The sequence below is a fragment of the Lontra canadensis genome, unplaced genomic scaffold, assembly GCF_010015895.1.
Source record: "Lontra canadensis isolate GAN:19392208 unplaced genomic scaffold, GSC_riverotter_1.0 scaffold10, whole genome shotgun sequence".
NCBI lineage: Eukaryota > Metazoa > Chordata > Mammalia > Carnivora > Mustelidae > Lontra > Lontra canadensis.
The window spans coordinates 7,285,997-7,302,325 of NW_022631004.1; the positions used below are offsets into that span (position 1 = coordinate 7,285,997).

General features: G+C 38.7%; 1 protein-coding gene across 1 annotated transcript in view; it reads left to right on the forward strand.

Moving 5' to 3' along the window:
* IQCM (IQ motif containing M) overlaps nt 1-16,329 on the forward strand; it is a 405,622-nt gene that overhangs the window by 34,886 nt on the left and 354,407 nt on the right. The window contains exons 3-4 of the mRNA XM_032855550.1: nt 4,433-4,512; nt 12,970-13,237. Coding sequence (XP_032711441.1) covers nt 4,433-4,512; nt 12,970-13,237 — 348 coding nt within the window. The remainder of the gene's footprint in view (nt 1-4,432; nt 4,513-12,969; nt 13,238-16,329) is intronic.

The following is a 16,329-nucleotide window of genomic DNA, read 5'->3' on the forward strand; positions in this document are numbered from 1 at the left end:
TTTGGTTCAAAGGCTAATTTTCAGTTACTGGAGAAAGTCCGAGCAGCTGCCTCAGCATCTTAAATGCCAATGAGGGTTCAGGCTTAAATGCCAACTTGGAGTCAGCGTGTCAACATGCGTTCAGCTGGAGCCATTTTAAGATCTGTGAGAAATCCCTCTCTTCGGGTGGTGGCTGCCTTTCTCTGCCCCTTTAAGAACAGTCCCAGGCCTTGTCCTGTTCAAGAACTTCACAGCCTGACTGTGTGGGTTCAGTCTGGCAGTCCCTGATGAGTCAATCTACTTACTGGCTCCAAGAGGGCCATTAACATTGCCAGAGTGTACTGGCTCCTCCACAGTTCCCAGATGACAGGTGGCTCTTGGTGATGGGGGAAATCAGACACACTGGACATCAAAGAGCCCAGAGAGAAGTAAGATGCTGCCTTGGGAATTTAACTCCTCTGTCTAAGGCCAATTAAGAAGGGAAAGAATCAGAACAGCTTTATCAGAACATTACATTACATTACAGGATTGACAGCTTGAGATGAAAGTGTTGTGGTCTGTTTGGGCTGCTGCAACAAAATGTCATAATCTGAGTGGTTTATAAGCCCCAGGAATTTGTTTCTTCTAGTTCTGGAGACTGTGAAGTGCAAGATAATGGTGCCAGTGATTTGGTGTCTGGTGAGACCTGCTTCCGCACTGACGGATGTCTTCTCACTGAAGGCTCACAGGATGGAAGGGACTACCTAGCTCTCTGGAGGCTCCTTCAAAGAGCTCTAATCTCAGTCGTGAGGACTCCACCCTCATAACCCTCCTCCTAATACCATCATACCGGCATGGGCATTAGGTTTCAACATATGAATTTTGGTGGAATACCTGTCTTCATTCCATAGCAGGAAGTGGCAATGAAAGGCAAATATTTCACTAGAGTGACCAGGCAAACCTCAGAAGAGCCTCCAGTACTCACAAGGAGTAGTACATGGCATCAGGAATAACAGCAGATACGTAGAAAAAAAGCAGGAAGTAACTCAGGACCAGCTCCTGGGAGGGCTTCCAGCATCGCTGGCTTCAGGAGGGCCCTCTGTGTACAAAAGCTTTGCCTATAAATGAAGATTAGATCTTCATTTGGAATGAAGACATGATAGTTTTTATAAAGCTACATTTTCACCCCAAACTAGTGACTTCATCATTTCATATATGAATAAGTGATATTGTTTGTCATGTGTATGACTCATAGCAATACTATAATTATAAGTAATTATAAGGGAGGTAGTCAGAAGAAGGGAATTAAAGGAGGAAAGATGTCACGAGAGGAAGAAACAGAGAAGACGTAGAATCACAGCCTGGAATATGTTACTGCTTTTCTTCTGGGGAGCACATGGTCTGGTTAGAGTCCCCTCAAAGTAGATTTAGATTTTAGTTGAAAGTTGACAAGACAGTTTTCATTCCTGAACACCTGTCTCTTCCATGTGAGGACTGTGTATCATATGGCTTTGAGTGGTGACATTTATATGAACCATTTTATGATTGACGTGTGACTTTGTGCTCAAATCTGTACAAGGAGCATGTATACTTCTTGAAGCACGTGCTTGAAGTCTTGACAAGAACTTTTAATAGAGGAAAAAAAATCCACCAATCTATATCCTTAGAAATATGTAGATATCTCTTAATGTGGGGAGTTACAGAGGCAAATGTGGGCGGACAGGGAGATTTGAGCTTGTCGATGACTTACATACTTTCCATATGTGAGAGTGGAAGGAGGGAAGAAGCTAGGAACAAGAAAAGATGTTGTTCTTTCTAGAATGATTGCAGAGCAGCAATTCCACTGCCTAGCGATGAGACACCTTAGGAGATGCTTTTTCTCCTAACCCAGCATTTTTGGGGGGGAGGTTGGCAAAAGAGTCCAGTTGTCTCCCTCCTTTATTGGGAGGGTCTCCCCCAGGCTTCCGTCCTCAGGATGACATTGCCCCCAAACTAACAGCTGCCTGTGGCCCCTGAGTTTATGTGGAGAAAAGCCAGGGGAAATTTTGTGAATGAATGAGGGAAAACTTGTCCCCAATATTTTGTTTTGAAAATTTCAAACGTATAGCAAGCTTGAAAGAATTTTAAATTAACACCCATAGACCTACCACCCAGTTTTTACCATGAATATTTTCTGTATTTGTTTATTTCATATCCTTCCATCAACATGCATATTATTACTCAGAACTCATTATTTGTTTATATTTTTCCTTCTATTGATATAAAATGTATGATAAAATGCCAAAATCTTTAGTATATATTCACTGAGTTATAATAATTACATATGCCTGTGTGATTGATCCACTGTGCATCAAAATATAGAACATTACTGTTACCCCAGAAATTTCTTTCCTGTCCCTTCTCAGTCCATGCCATCCCTGACCAGAAAAATCACCGTTCCTTTCTATCTCCTGTATATTAGCTGTGTTTGCACCAGAACTTCATATTAAGTGGAACTATAAAATATTCTGTGTGTGTGTGTGTGTGTGTGTGTGTGTGTGTGTGTAAGGATGCTTGCTTTGCATAATGATTTTGAAATTCATCCATGTTGTGTATGACAGTAGCTTGCTTCTTTTTTATTGCTGAGCAGTATTTCATTTGTGAATCTACCACAGTATGTTTACTGTTCTCTTGTTGATATACATCTGAGCTGTTTCGCGTTTAGAGCTATTATGGATAAAGCTTCTATGAGCATTCTTGTACAATGCTTTTGCAAAAATACGTTTCATTCTCTTTGATAAATACCTAGGAGTGGGATTGCTAGGTCCCAGGTTAGGTGTATATTAAGTTTTATAAGAAATTGCTATAATGTTTCCAAGCTGATTATCTTATCTTGCATTTCTACCAATGACACGTGACTGTTCCAGTACCTCCACAGCATCCCCAATTTGGGCTGTTATCAGTCTTTTTAATGTTAGCCATTCTGGTGGGTATGTGGTGGTATCTGTCATGATCTGAATGTTCTGGTCTCCCCAAAATTGGAATGTTGAAATTCCAACTCCAAAGGTGATGGTATTAGGAGGTAGGGCCTTTGGGAGGTGATTAGGTCATGAGAATGGATCACTCACTTAGGGGATTAGGGCTCTTATAAAAGGGGCTCCAGAGAGCTTCCTAGTCCCTTTACCTTGTGAGGATACAACTAGATGTCTGGGACCTGGAAGAGGACCCTCAACTGACCATGATGGCACCTTGATCTTATACCTCGTGCCTCAGAATTGTGAGCAATAAATGACTGTTGTTTGTAATTCACCCAGCCTGTGGTGTTTTGCTATGGTAGCCCAAATGGACTAAGACAGTATCTCATCATGATTTTGATTTACATGAAGATGAAATATTAATTAATTAATTTTTAGATTTTATTTATTTACTTGAAAGTGAGAGAGAGAGAGGGAGGGAGAGAGAGAAAGCATGAGCAGGGGGAGAGAGGGGCCTAGGGAGAGGAATGAGCAGACTCCCTGCTGAGCCCAACTCCAAACCTGATCCTAGGACCCTGAGATCGAAGACCTGAGCCGAAGGCAGACGCTTAACTGACTGAACCACCCAGGTGCCCAAGATGAATTTTTTAATTGCTTAAAATATGAGGGGGAGAAGAAGAGAGATCTTAAGAATACTAAAGAAGGTATAGTTATAGGAATGGGAGCACACTGGCTGTATTGAAAAGCCAATTAGAATCAATAATTTGGTAATATATTTAAATTTTACTGAATTAGGGTTAAGGAGAGGAAGCCAAGAAACACTTATAAATGTCAGAATCAGCTACTAATGAAGGAAATATATTAGGAGAAAAACTTAGACAAGACCAAGAATGATATAGTCTATGCTATAGAATTCTATATATTACTCTAAATAAAAAGAGTAAGAATCTTAAGAAAATATAACTAAGAATTATTATAATGTTACCCATTTATAGCTGTGTATTTTTTATTTCAATGCTATTCCTACCTAATAAACCTATTGAGTCTATTTTGCAATTATAATTTTAACTAGTTGTAAGGTAAATATTTGTAAAGGAATGTACAGCCATATGAGTTAGTCATCAGGTATAGAGAACACACTTAGATTGGTTAATACTTTTTTGCCCAAGTCATGTTTTGTCTTCTGTACAGTAATATTTAAAGAACTTTAAAAGCTTTAAAAAAACTTTTAAAGCTTTAAAAGCTGAAGGGGATTTGAATTTTGTGTACTTTAATTAGTTCCCTTAGACTTTAATTAGGATAATCTACCCTTCACTATCACCATTAAAGTAAACTGTTACATTGAAAGAGCATTACATCTTTTGCATCCACTGTTAATTTCCACTTGGAACACTTAACCATTTATAATGTTCTGCAAGAATCATCACTGCCCAAATTTTAATCTCACAGTTTTGCCATTTGTGATTAAGAAAGTACATTAGTTACATTAAAAAAATAAAACATTTGTGTTTTTGTTTTAGGTCCTGTATTCGAGATCAAGCAAGATTTTTTTCAAGAAGCAAAAACTCTCATTGCCCAACATTATGAGAAAATAAATGAGGTTAATGCTTTTAATCTAACTTATTTTCCAGGAAACTAATAACTGTTTTTGTATACGACAATGATTGTTCCAAATGGTTGCATGAACCCTAGTAGTCTCTGAATAGAAGAGAAAAATGAAATCCTTACTAGCTATAAAAATCAATTTTTTTAAATTTTATTTTTTATAAATATATATTTTTTTCCCCAGGGGTACAGGTCTGTGAATCGCCAGGTTTACACACTTCACTGCACTCACCATAGCACATACTCTCCCCAATGTCCATAAAAAACCCACCCCCCCTCTCCCAACCCCCCTCCCCCCAGCAACCCTCAGTTTGTTTTGTGAGATTAAGAGTCACTTATGGTTTATCTCCCTCCCAATCCCATCTTGCTTCATTTACTCTTCTCCTACCCCCCTAACCTCCATGTTGCATCTCCTCTCCCTCATATCAGGGAGATTATATGATAGTTGTCTTTCTCCGATTGACTTATTTCGCTAAGCATGATACCCTCTAGTTCCATCCACGTCGTCGCAAATGGCAAGATTTCATTTCTTTTGATGGCTGCATAGTATTCCATTGTGTATATATACCACATCTTCTTTATCCATTCGTCTGTTGATGGACATCTAGGTTCTTTCCATACTTTGGCTATTGTAGACATTGCTGCTATAAACATTCGGGTGCATGTGCCCCTTCGGATTACTACGTTTGTATCTTTAGGGTAAATACCCAGCAGTGCAATTGCTGGGTCATAGGGTAGTTCTATTTTCAACATTTTGAGGAACCTCCATGCTGTTTTCCAGAGTGGTTGCACGAGCTTGCATTCCCACCAACAGTGTAGGAGGGTTCCCCTTTCTCCGCATCCTCGCCAGCATCTGTCATTTCCGGACTTGTTAATTTTAGCCATTCTGACTGGTGTGAGGTGGTATCTCATTGTGGTTTTGATTTGTATTTCCCTGATGCCGAGTGATATGGAGCACTTTTTCATGTGTCTGTTGGCCATCTGGATGTCTTCTTTGCAGAAATGTCTGTTCATGTCTTCTGCCCATTTCTTGATTGGATTATTTGTTCTTTGGGTGTTGAGTTTGCTAAGTTCTTTATACATTCTGGACAGTAGCCCTTTATCTGATATGTCGTTTGCAAATATCTTCACCCATTCTGTCAGTTGTCTTTTGGTTTTGTTAACTGTTTCCTTTGCTGTGCAAAAGCTTTTGATCTTGATAAAATCCCAATAGTTCCTTTTTGCCCTTGCTTCCCTTGCCTTTGGCGATGTTCCTAGGAAGATGTTGCTGTGGTTGAGGTCGAAGAGGTTGCTGCCTGTGTTCTCCTCAAGGATGTTGATGGATTCCTTTCTCACATTGAGGTCCTTCATCCATTTTGAGTCTATTTTCATGTGTGGTGTCAGGAGATGATCCAATTTCATTTTTCTGCATGTGGCTGTCCAATTTTCCCAACACCATTTATTGAAGAGGCTGTCTTTTTTCCATTGGACATTCTTTCCTGCTTTGTCGAAGATTAGTTGACCATAGAGTTGAGGGTCTATTTCTGGGCTCTCTATTCTGTTCCATTGATCTATGTGTCTGTTTTTGTGCCAGTACCATGCTGTCTTGATGACGACAGCTTTGTAGTAGAGCTTGAAGTCTGGAATTGTGATGCCACCAACTTTGGCTTTCTTTTTCAATATTCCTTTGGCTATTCGCGGTCTTTTCTGGTTCCATATAAATTTTAGGATTATTTGTTCCATTTCTTTGAAAAAAATGGATGGTACTTTGATAGGAATTGCATTAAATGTGTAGATTGCTTTAGGTAGCATAGACATTTTCACAATATTTATTCTTCCAATCCAGGAGCATGGAACATTTTTCCATTTCTTTGTGTCTTCCTCAATTTCTTTCATGAGTACTTTATAGTTTTCTGAGTATAGATTCTTTGCCTCTTTGGTTAGGTTTATTCCTAGGTATCTTATAGTTTTGGGTGCAATTGTAAATGGGATTGACTCCTTAATTTCTCTTTCTTCTGTCTTGTTGTTGGTGTAGAGAAATGCAACTGATTTCTGTGCATTGATTTTATATCCTGACACTTTACTGAATTCCTGTACAAGTTCTAGCAGTTTGGGAGTGGAGTCTTTTGGGTTTTCCACATATAGTATCATATCATCTACGAAGAGTGATAGTTAGACTTCTTCTTTGCCGATTTGGATGCCTTTAATTACTTTTTGTTGTCTGATTGCTGAGGCTAGGACTTCTAGTACTATGTTGAATCGCAGTGGTGATAACGGACATCCCTGCCGTGTTCCTGACCTTAGCGGAAATGCTTTCAGTTTTTCTCCATTGAGAATGATATTTGCGATGGGTTTTTCATAGATGGCTTTGATAATATTGAGGTATGTGCCCTTTATCCCTACACTTTGAAGAGTTTTGATTATAGGAAGGGATGTTGTATTTTGTCAAATGCTTTTTCAGCATCTATGGAGAGTATCATATGGTTCTTGTTCTTTCTTTTATTAATGTGTTGTATCACATTGATTGATTTGCGGATGTTGAACCAACCTTGCAGCCCTGGAATAAATCCCACTTGGTCGTGGTGAATAATCCTTTTAATGTACTGTTGAATCCTATTGGCTAGTATTTTGGTGAGAACTTTTGCATCTGTGTTCATCAAGGATATTGGTCTGTAGTTCTCTTTTTTGATGGGATCATTGTCTGGTTTTGGGATCAAGGTGATGCTGGCCTCATAAAATGAGTTTGGAAGTTTTCCTTCCATTTCTATTTTTTGGAACAGTTTCAGGAGAATAGCAATGAGTTCTTCCTTAAGTGTTTGGTAGAATTCCCCAGGGAGGCTGTCTGGCCCTGGGCTTTTGTTTGTTTGGAGATTTTTGATGACTGTTTCAATCTCCTTACTGGTTATGGGTCTGTTCAGGCTTTCTATTTCTTCCTGGTTCAGTTGTGGTAGTTTATATGTCTCTAGGAATGCATCCATTTCTTCCACATTGTCAAATTTGTTGGCATAGAGTTGCTCATAGTATGTTCTTATAATTGTCTGTATTTCTTTGGTGTTAGTTGTGATCTCTCCTCTTTCATTCATGATTTTATTGATTTGGGTCCTTTCTCTTTTCTTTTTGATAAGTCTGGCCAGGCGTTTATCAATCTTATTAATTCTTTCAAAGAACCAGCTCATAGTTTCGTTGATTTGTTCTATTGTTTTTTTGGTTTCTATTTCATTGATTTCTGCTCTGATCTTTATGATTTCTCTTCTCGTGCTGTGTTTAGGCTTGCTTTCTTGTTCTTTCTCCAGCTCCTTTACGTGTAGGGTTAGGTTGTGTACCTGAGACCTTTCTTGTTTCTTGAGAAAGGCTTGTACCGCTATATATTTTCCTCTCAGGACTGCCTTTGTTGTGTCCCACAGATTTTGAACCGTTGTGTTTTCATTTTCATTTGTTTCCATGAATTTTTTCAATTCTTCTTTAATTTCCTGGTTGACCCATTCATTCTTTAGAAGGATGCTGTTTAGTCTCCATGTATTTGGGTTCTTTCCAAATTTCCTCTTGTGATTGAGTTCTACCTTCAGAGCATTGTGGTCTGAAAATATGCAGGGAATGATCCCAATCTTTTGATACTTGTTGAGACCTGATTTAGGACCGAGCATGTGATCTATTCTGGAGAATGTTCCATGGGCACTAGAGAAGAATGTGTATTCTGTTGCTTTGGGATGAAATGTTCTGAATATATCTGTGATGTCCATCTGGTCCAGTGTGTCATTTAAGGCCTTTATTTCCTTGTTGATCTTTTGCTTGGATGATCTGTCCATTTCAGTGAGGGGAGTGTTAAAGTCCCCTACTATTATTGTATTATTGTTGATGTGTTTCTTTGATTTTGTTATTAATTGGTTTATGTAGTTGGCTGCTCCCACGTTAGGGGCATAGATATTTACAATTGTTAGATCTTCTTGTTGGACAGATCCTTTGAGTATGGATATAGTGTCCTTCCTCATCTCTTATTATAGTCTTTGGCTTAAGATCTAATTGATCTGATATAAGGATTGCCACTCCTGCTTTCTTCTGATGTCCATTAGCATGGTAAATTCTTTTCCACCCCCTCACTTTAAATCTGGAGGTGTCTTCGGGTTTAAAATGAGTTTTTTGTACGCAACATATAGATGGGTTTTGTCTTTTTATCCATTCTGATACCCTGTGTCTTTTGATTGGGGCCTTTAGCCCATTAACATTCAGGGTAACTATTGAGAGATATGAATTTAGTGCCATTGTATTGCCTGTAAGGTGACTGTTACTGTATATTGTTTCTGTTCCTTTCTGATCTACTAGTTTTAGGGTCTCTCTTTGCTTAGAGGACCCCTTTCAATATTTCCTGTAGAACCGGTTTGGTGTTTGCAAATTCTTTCAGTTTTTGTTTGTCCTGGAAGCTTTTAATCTCTCCTTCTATTTTCAATGATAGCCTAGTTGGATATAGTATTCTTGGCTGCATGTTTTTCTCGTTTAGTACTCTGAATATATCATGCCAACTCTTTCTGGCCTGCCAGGTCTCTGTGGATAAGTCTGCTGCCAATCTAATATTTTTACCATTGTATGTTACAGACTTCTTTTCCCGGGCTACTTTCAGGATTTTCTCTTTGTCACTAAGACTTGTAAATTTGACTATTAGGTGACGGGGTGTGGACCTATTCTTATTGATTTTGAGGGGGGTTCTCTGAACCTCCTGGATTTTGATGCTTGTTCCCTTTGCCATATTGGGGAAATTCTCTCCAATAATTCTCTCCAATATACCTTCTGCTCCCCTCTCTCTTTCTTCTTCTTCTGGAATCCCAATTATTCTAATGTTGTTTCGTCTTATGGTGTCACTTATCTCTCGACATCTCCCCTCGTGGTCCAGTAGCTGTTTGTCCCTCTTTTGCTCAGCTTCTTTATTCTCTGTCATTTGGTCTTCTATATCACTAATTCTTTCTTCTGCCTCATTTATCCTAGCAGTGAGAGCCTCCATTTTAGATTGGACCTCATTAATAGCTTTTTTGATTTCAACTTGATTAGATTTTAGTTCTTTTATTTCTCCAGAAAGGGCTTTTATATCTCCCGAGAGGGTTTCTCTAATATCTTCCATGCCTTTTTCGAGCCCGGCTAGACCCTTGAGAATCGTCATTCTGAACTCTAGATCTGACATATTACCAATGTCTGTATTGATTAGGTCCCTAGCCTTTGGTACTGCCTCTTGTTCTTTTTTTTGTGGTGATTTTTTCCGCCTTGTCATTTTGTCCAGATAAGAGTATATGAAGGAACAAGTAAAATACTAAAAGGGTGGCAACAACCCCAGGAAAATATGCTTTAGCCAAATCAGAAGAAATCCCAAATCATGAGGGGGGGGGGGGGGGAAAAAAAGAGGTTCAGAAAGAAAAAAAAAAAAAAAGAAAAGAGAAACAAATAAAAAAAGAAAACCCATAATGAAAAAATATAAAACGGAAAAAAATATATATATTAGATAAACTAGTTAAAAAATGTTAAAATAGAAAAGGGTAAAAGTTAAAAAAATTTAGCAGAAGAAGAGAAAAAAAATTGAAAAAGAAAAAAAATTAAATTAACTGCAAGGCTGAAGAATCATGGGGAGAAAGCCATGAGTTCCGTGCTTTGCTTTTTCTTCCTCTGGAATTCCGCTGCTCTCCTTGATATTGAAACTGCACTCCTTTGTAGGTGAACTTGGTCCTGGCTGGATTTCTTGTTGATCTTCTGGGGGAGGGGCCTGTTGTAGTGATTCTCAAGTGTCTTTGCCCCAGGCGGAGTTGCAGCGCCCTTATCAGCGGCCGGGCTGAGTAATCCGCTCGGGTTTGCTTTCAGGAGCTTTTGTTCCCTGAGCGCTTTCCGTAGAGTTCCGGAGGACGGGAATGAAGATGGCGGCCTCCCAGTCTCCGGCCCGGAGGAGCAGAGAGTCTGGGGCCCCACTCCTCAGTGCGCCCTCAGAGAACAGTGCCCAATTGCTCCCGTCACCCTGGCCCCCGGCCGTGCTTCCAGCTGACCGAGCCTGCGACCGGTTCAAGGTAAACCCGAGCTTAGAGCTCACTCCTCGGCTCCGTCTCTGTAGCCGGCTTCCCCATTCTAATACCTGTAAGCTCTGCGACACTCAGACACCCACGATCCTTCTGTGACCCTGCGGGACCTGAGGCCACGCTGACCCCGCCTGCGCTTCACCCCGGTTAAGCCTCTGGAGCAATGTCGCTCAGCGGAACAGACTTTTAAAAGTCCTGATTTTGTGCTCCGTAGTTCTGCCGCTTGCCGGGAGCCGGCCCCTCTCCCTGCGGTCTATCTTACCGTTGCTTTGGATTCACTTCTCCGCCAGTCCTACCTTTCAGAAAGTGGTTGATTTTCTGTTTCTAGAATTGCTGTTCTTCTTCTCTTCGATCTCCCGTTGGATTTGTAGGTGTTTGCAATCTTTAGATAAGCTATCTAGCTGATCTCCCGCTACCTGAAGTAGTCTCAGCCTGCTGCTTCTCTGCCATCTTGACTCTATAAAAATCAATTTTAAATTGCATTTAAAAATAATATTTTATAGCTATAAAGATTACTTAATTACATGTATATTTGCACATTTAATCCTAATCCAATTTTTCATTTTTTCTTTTGATGAATTATAACAGAAATATTTGAATTACATATCTCAGATAAATATCCATCTTTAAACACTGTTAGATAAAACTAAACTAGGAAATATGCCATGAGGTGTGTGCCCCCAGCATGACATGCTTCCTTGTTTCTTCTTCCATATCACCGTGCATTAGAGCCATTTACCAGTCTGATTGTTCCTTGAGGACAGTGACTCTTTTTTGGTTGTTGCATCTCCAGCAAAAAGCTTTGTGGCTGGCTCAATAAATATTTGCTGAATGGCATAGATTTGGAAGATGAGAAGGAGTGTGAGGTACTGGGTCTGCAAAGAGATAAAAGAGTCAGCACAGGATGAAATTTCAGTAGTAAGCATCTCCAAAGGAGGTGGGAAATTTTGGGGAGCAGCAGCTATTGTGACAAATGGGTCTTTGGGAGACAGGTGAGGGAAGGTGATCTTAAGATGGCTTTGTGTGTGCCACACTATACTATCCCCCCCCCTTTTTTTTTAGGATCTTATTTGTTTATTTGAGAAAGAAAGAGAAAGAGCATAAGCACAGGAAGTTTAGGGTCAGAGGGAGAAGCAGACTCCCCGCTGAGCGCCCCAATGCATATATTTTTTAAAGATTTTATGTATTTATTTGAGAGAGAGAGAATGAGACAGAGAGAGCATGAGAAGGGAGAGAGAGGGTCAGAGGGAGAAGCAGACTCCCCGTTAAGCAGGTAGCCCGATGCAGGACTTGATTCTGGGACTCCAGGATCATGACCTAAGCCGAAGGCTGTTGCTTAATCAACTGAGCCACCCAGGTGTCCCTGAATACATTTTTTTTTTTAAAAACCTGTATCTTGGATAACAATTTTAAATACTTTTCAATGCTTACGGTGTGTGTGTGGGAATGTTGTAATTGGTACATATAGTTCATTTGAATGTTCCTCTAGGCTGAAGCTGGTCATAGGTGGTTTTAATTTATAATGAACATTGTTACCACTGCTTAACTTTTTCCCCTAATCAATTGAAAATAATTTTAAATTATATTGATTTTACTAGTAGACACATGGAATGAAAACTTCACATTCTAAACAGTTTGATAGTTGTACTTTAGAACCTTGACTTTTTAAAGAGTTTTATCCATCTTTGGTTGCTTGGAAAAACAGTATTAGAATATTAAAACCTCCTTATTGGTGTCTTGAGTTGGCAACTTTTTTTTTTTTGGAGGGGAGTGATGAGGACAGGGAACTATAGCTCTACCTATGGGGCAAGAGAATGTCTAGAATAGAAAAATTATAATTGTTTGGATAATTACCTATCAGAGACCTGGAACTGTATTATTTTTCTTTTGCTCAAGCTAGTCAAAATTAAGAAAGAATTAAGTGATTGAAAGGATCTAAAACACACACCTGATTATTAATATACTTGAGAAACTACTTCCATGTATGAGCTATAATTTCTTATATTCAACAGAGAAAGAGTTTTGAGAGTGTTAGCATTTTATGGACATTCAAAAATTCTTAAAAGATGCTTGAAAATTATTAAATTCTTGTATGCTTACTATTTGAAAACTTTAAAGCTGCATTTGAAAATATCACATGTGAAGAGAAAATTATTACTGGAGAATTTACATTTTTTTTTCTTTTGAAGTGGAATATAACCCTCATTCTTGTTAAGGGCTTTTGGAGAACTATAAAGGATAACATCTGCTTTACCTGATTACTGTTATGTGCTTTATAGTAAATATCTTATATAGTAAGGTACTTTATAAAATGCTTTTGGTAGATAGAATTTTACTAACTTATTAATAAAATGTATTATTTACTTTTATTATATGATTAATATTAAAATTAAATTTTATTAAATTTACTTTTGTTTTACTCACAGAATAAAATTCAAGGTACTTCTATAAATGTTTTTAAAAATAAACATCAAAACCCCAAATCTGGCAAATTCATACCTTTGGAGATTAAAAAAAAGGAAACACTTGATGTGGTCCAAGAATTTCGGACAGCACACAAAAGTATTTGTTTTCCCAAATATCTGTTCAAAAGTGACCATTTTAAGGAGCCCTCACAACGAACTTCTTTCAAGGAGCCAGACATTTTTAGTGTAAAGGAAAAATTCAAGGACTGTATGGATCTAATCACGAAAGGTAAGTTTTTGGTGTAACAAAGAAGTTCATTAAGCCAACTGGCAAAACCGTTTGCTTCTGATAGGCTTTTAATGAAATTTCCTTTTTGAAACAAAAGCCCACACTTTAAATCTTAGCAGTGGAAGGTGGGGAGGCATGATTAAAAGAGTTACTAAGCTCTGGGGCTGCCAGAAATTGAGAGGAGAGTACGCTAATAGGAACGAGGAATTTATGGGGACAAAATTGCTTAGCCATGTCTTCCAACAGAGTGATAGTTCTTCTAATATAAGACCTCAGACTGTAGTTCACAGTTAATAAAGCAGTGAGAGGTTTATGGCTTTGAATTCTATTGTTGAGTAGGATAAATAGGGTAGGCAAACTATCTGTGAATGTGTTCCCCCAAAAAGATTTTTGGGAGCTATAGAATTCCTATAAGACAAATTATAGTAAAGATTTACTTTTTATCAGGAGCTTGGTAAGATGGAACATGGAAGTCTATTTGAGCAAAGTGATATCATTTTCCAGAGACTAATGGCTGAAATAAATGACTTCTCATGACACATTTCTGTTTAAGCCTTCATAACTTCACCTCCACTTTTCCTCTTTTGTTATTGCTTGTTATGTTATTCTTTCATGTGAATTTATTTTCATTCAATGAGTGCCTGCTCTGTGGCAGGCACTATGTTAGAAGTTGGATAAACAGAGATTAAAGGGCTCATAAAGTAATGGTGGAGATGAATGCCTGGGTAATTTCTTATTTATTTATCTATGCATTCATTCATTTATTTATATTAACATATAATGTATTATTTGTTTCAAGGGTACAGGTCTGTGATTCATCAGTCTTACACAATTCATAGCACTCACCAGTGTCCATCCCCCAGCCACCCCATCCCTCCCACCCCCCTCCACTCCAGCAACCCTCAGTTTGTTTCCTGAAATTAAATCTCTTATGGTTTGTGTTTTCTTCCCTTCCCTTATGATCCTGCTTTGTTTTTCAAAATCCTCTATCAGTGAGATCATATGATACTTGTCTTTGTCTGATTGACTTATTTCATCTAGCATAATACCCTCTCATTCCATCCACATTGTTGCAAATAGCAAGATTTTGGGTTTTTTGATGGCTGCATTATATATATATATATATATATATATATATATATATATATATATACACATATATATACACACACATATATATATACACACACACACACACACATACATACATACACACCACGTCTTCTTTATCCATTCATCTGTTGATGGACATCTAGGCTCTTTCCATAGTTTGGCTATTGTGGGCATTGTTGCTATAAACATTGGGGTGCACATGCCCCTTCAGATCACTACATTTGTATCTTTAGGGTAATACCTTGTGGTGCAGTTGCTGGGTCATAGGGTATGTCTATTTTCAACTTTTTGAGGAATCTCCATACTGTTTTCCAAAGTGGCTGCACCAGCTTGTATTCCCACCAACAGTACAGGAGGGTTCCCCTTTCTCTACATCCTCACCAATGCCTGTCATTTCCTGACTGGTTAATTTTAGCCATTTGACTGGTGTGAAGTGGTATCTCACTGTGGATTTGATTTGTATTTCCCTTATGCTGAGTGATGTTGAGCACTTTTTCATGTGTCTGTTGGCCATTTGGATGTCTCCTTTGCAGAAATATCTGTTCATGTCTTCTGCCCATTTCTTGATTGGACTATTTGTTCTTTCGGAGTTGAGTTTGATTAGTTCTTTATAGATATTTGGATACTAGTCCTTTATCAGATATGTCATTTGCAAATATTTTCTCCCGTTCTTTCGGTTGTCTTTTGGTTTTGTTGACTCTGTCGTTTGCTGTGCAAAAGCATTTGATCTTGATGAAGTCCCAATAGTTAATTTTTGGCCTTGTTTCCCTTGTCTTTGGTGATATTTCTAGGAAAAAGATCCTGTGACTGAGGTCGTAGAGGTAACTGCCTGTGCTCTCCTCAAGGATTTTGATGGATTCCTGTCTCACATTGAGGTCTTTCATCCATTTTGAGTCTATTTTTGTGTGTGGTGTAAGGAAATGGTCCAGTTTCATTCTTTTGTATATGGCTATCAGATTTTCCCAACACCATTTGTTGAAGAGGCTGTCTTTTTTCCTTTGGACAGTCTTTCCTGTTTTGTGGAAGATAAGTTGACCATAGAGTTGAGGGTCTGTTTCTGGGCTCTCTGTTCTGTTCCATTGATCTCTGTATCTGTTTTTGTGTCAGAACCATACTGTCTTGACGATTACAGCTTTGTAATAGAGCTTGAAGTCCGGCATTGTGATGCTGCCAGCTTTGCTTTTCTTTTTCAACATCCAGTTGTGACAATTGCTGTACTAGAGATAAGTACAAAACATTATGGAGATATTGAAGAGTGACTAACCTAGTGCCAGAATGAAAGTTTGTCAGGAGAGATCTCATTAGGAGCTGTCTAGGTGGCTAGATGGTTAAACATCTCTGCGTCATGATCTCTGGGTCCTGAGATTGAGCCCTGCATTGGGCTCCCAGCTTGTGGGGGAGTCTGCTTCTCCCTCTCTTCCTGTCTCTCCCCATGCTCGTGCTTTCACTCTGTATCTCTCTGTCTCAAATGAATAAATAAAATCTAAAAAGACAAAAAAAAAAAAAAAAGAGCTCTCATTGGGAAGGGGTTTAAGGAGAAGTTTGTTAAAGGCAGGGTGGGAAAAAAAGAGGCCATTTTGAGCCATGGGAGAAAAATATTAAAGCTCTGAAGGAAGAAAGATTGTGATGCATTTTGGGAAAGGAGAGATGTGATAAGAAGTGAGGTTAGGAAGGTGAGAAAGGCTAGAAGAGAATATAATTAGCAGGCCAAGGATTTGAACCCGTATATAAGAGAAAGCCATTGGTGATTTCAAGATGAGGGCAAGGAAGAAGGTAGAGAGGGGTTTACAGCAGCATTTCTCAAAGTTTAGTCTTCTGAACACTAGTTCTGAGGGATTCTGCTCAGCAAAAGGGATCTCTGGGTAGATGAGTTTAAGAAAATACATTTACTGGTTGAGTTCATATTAAACATTAACATATTGAAAGCTCTGTGAAATGCTGCAGAAAAGAACTCTGTTTGTTGTTTTTTACATGGCTAT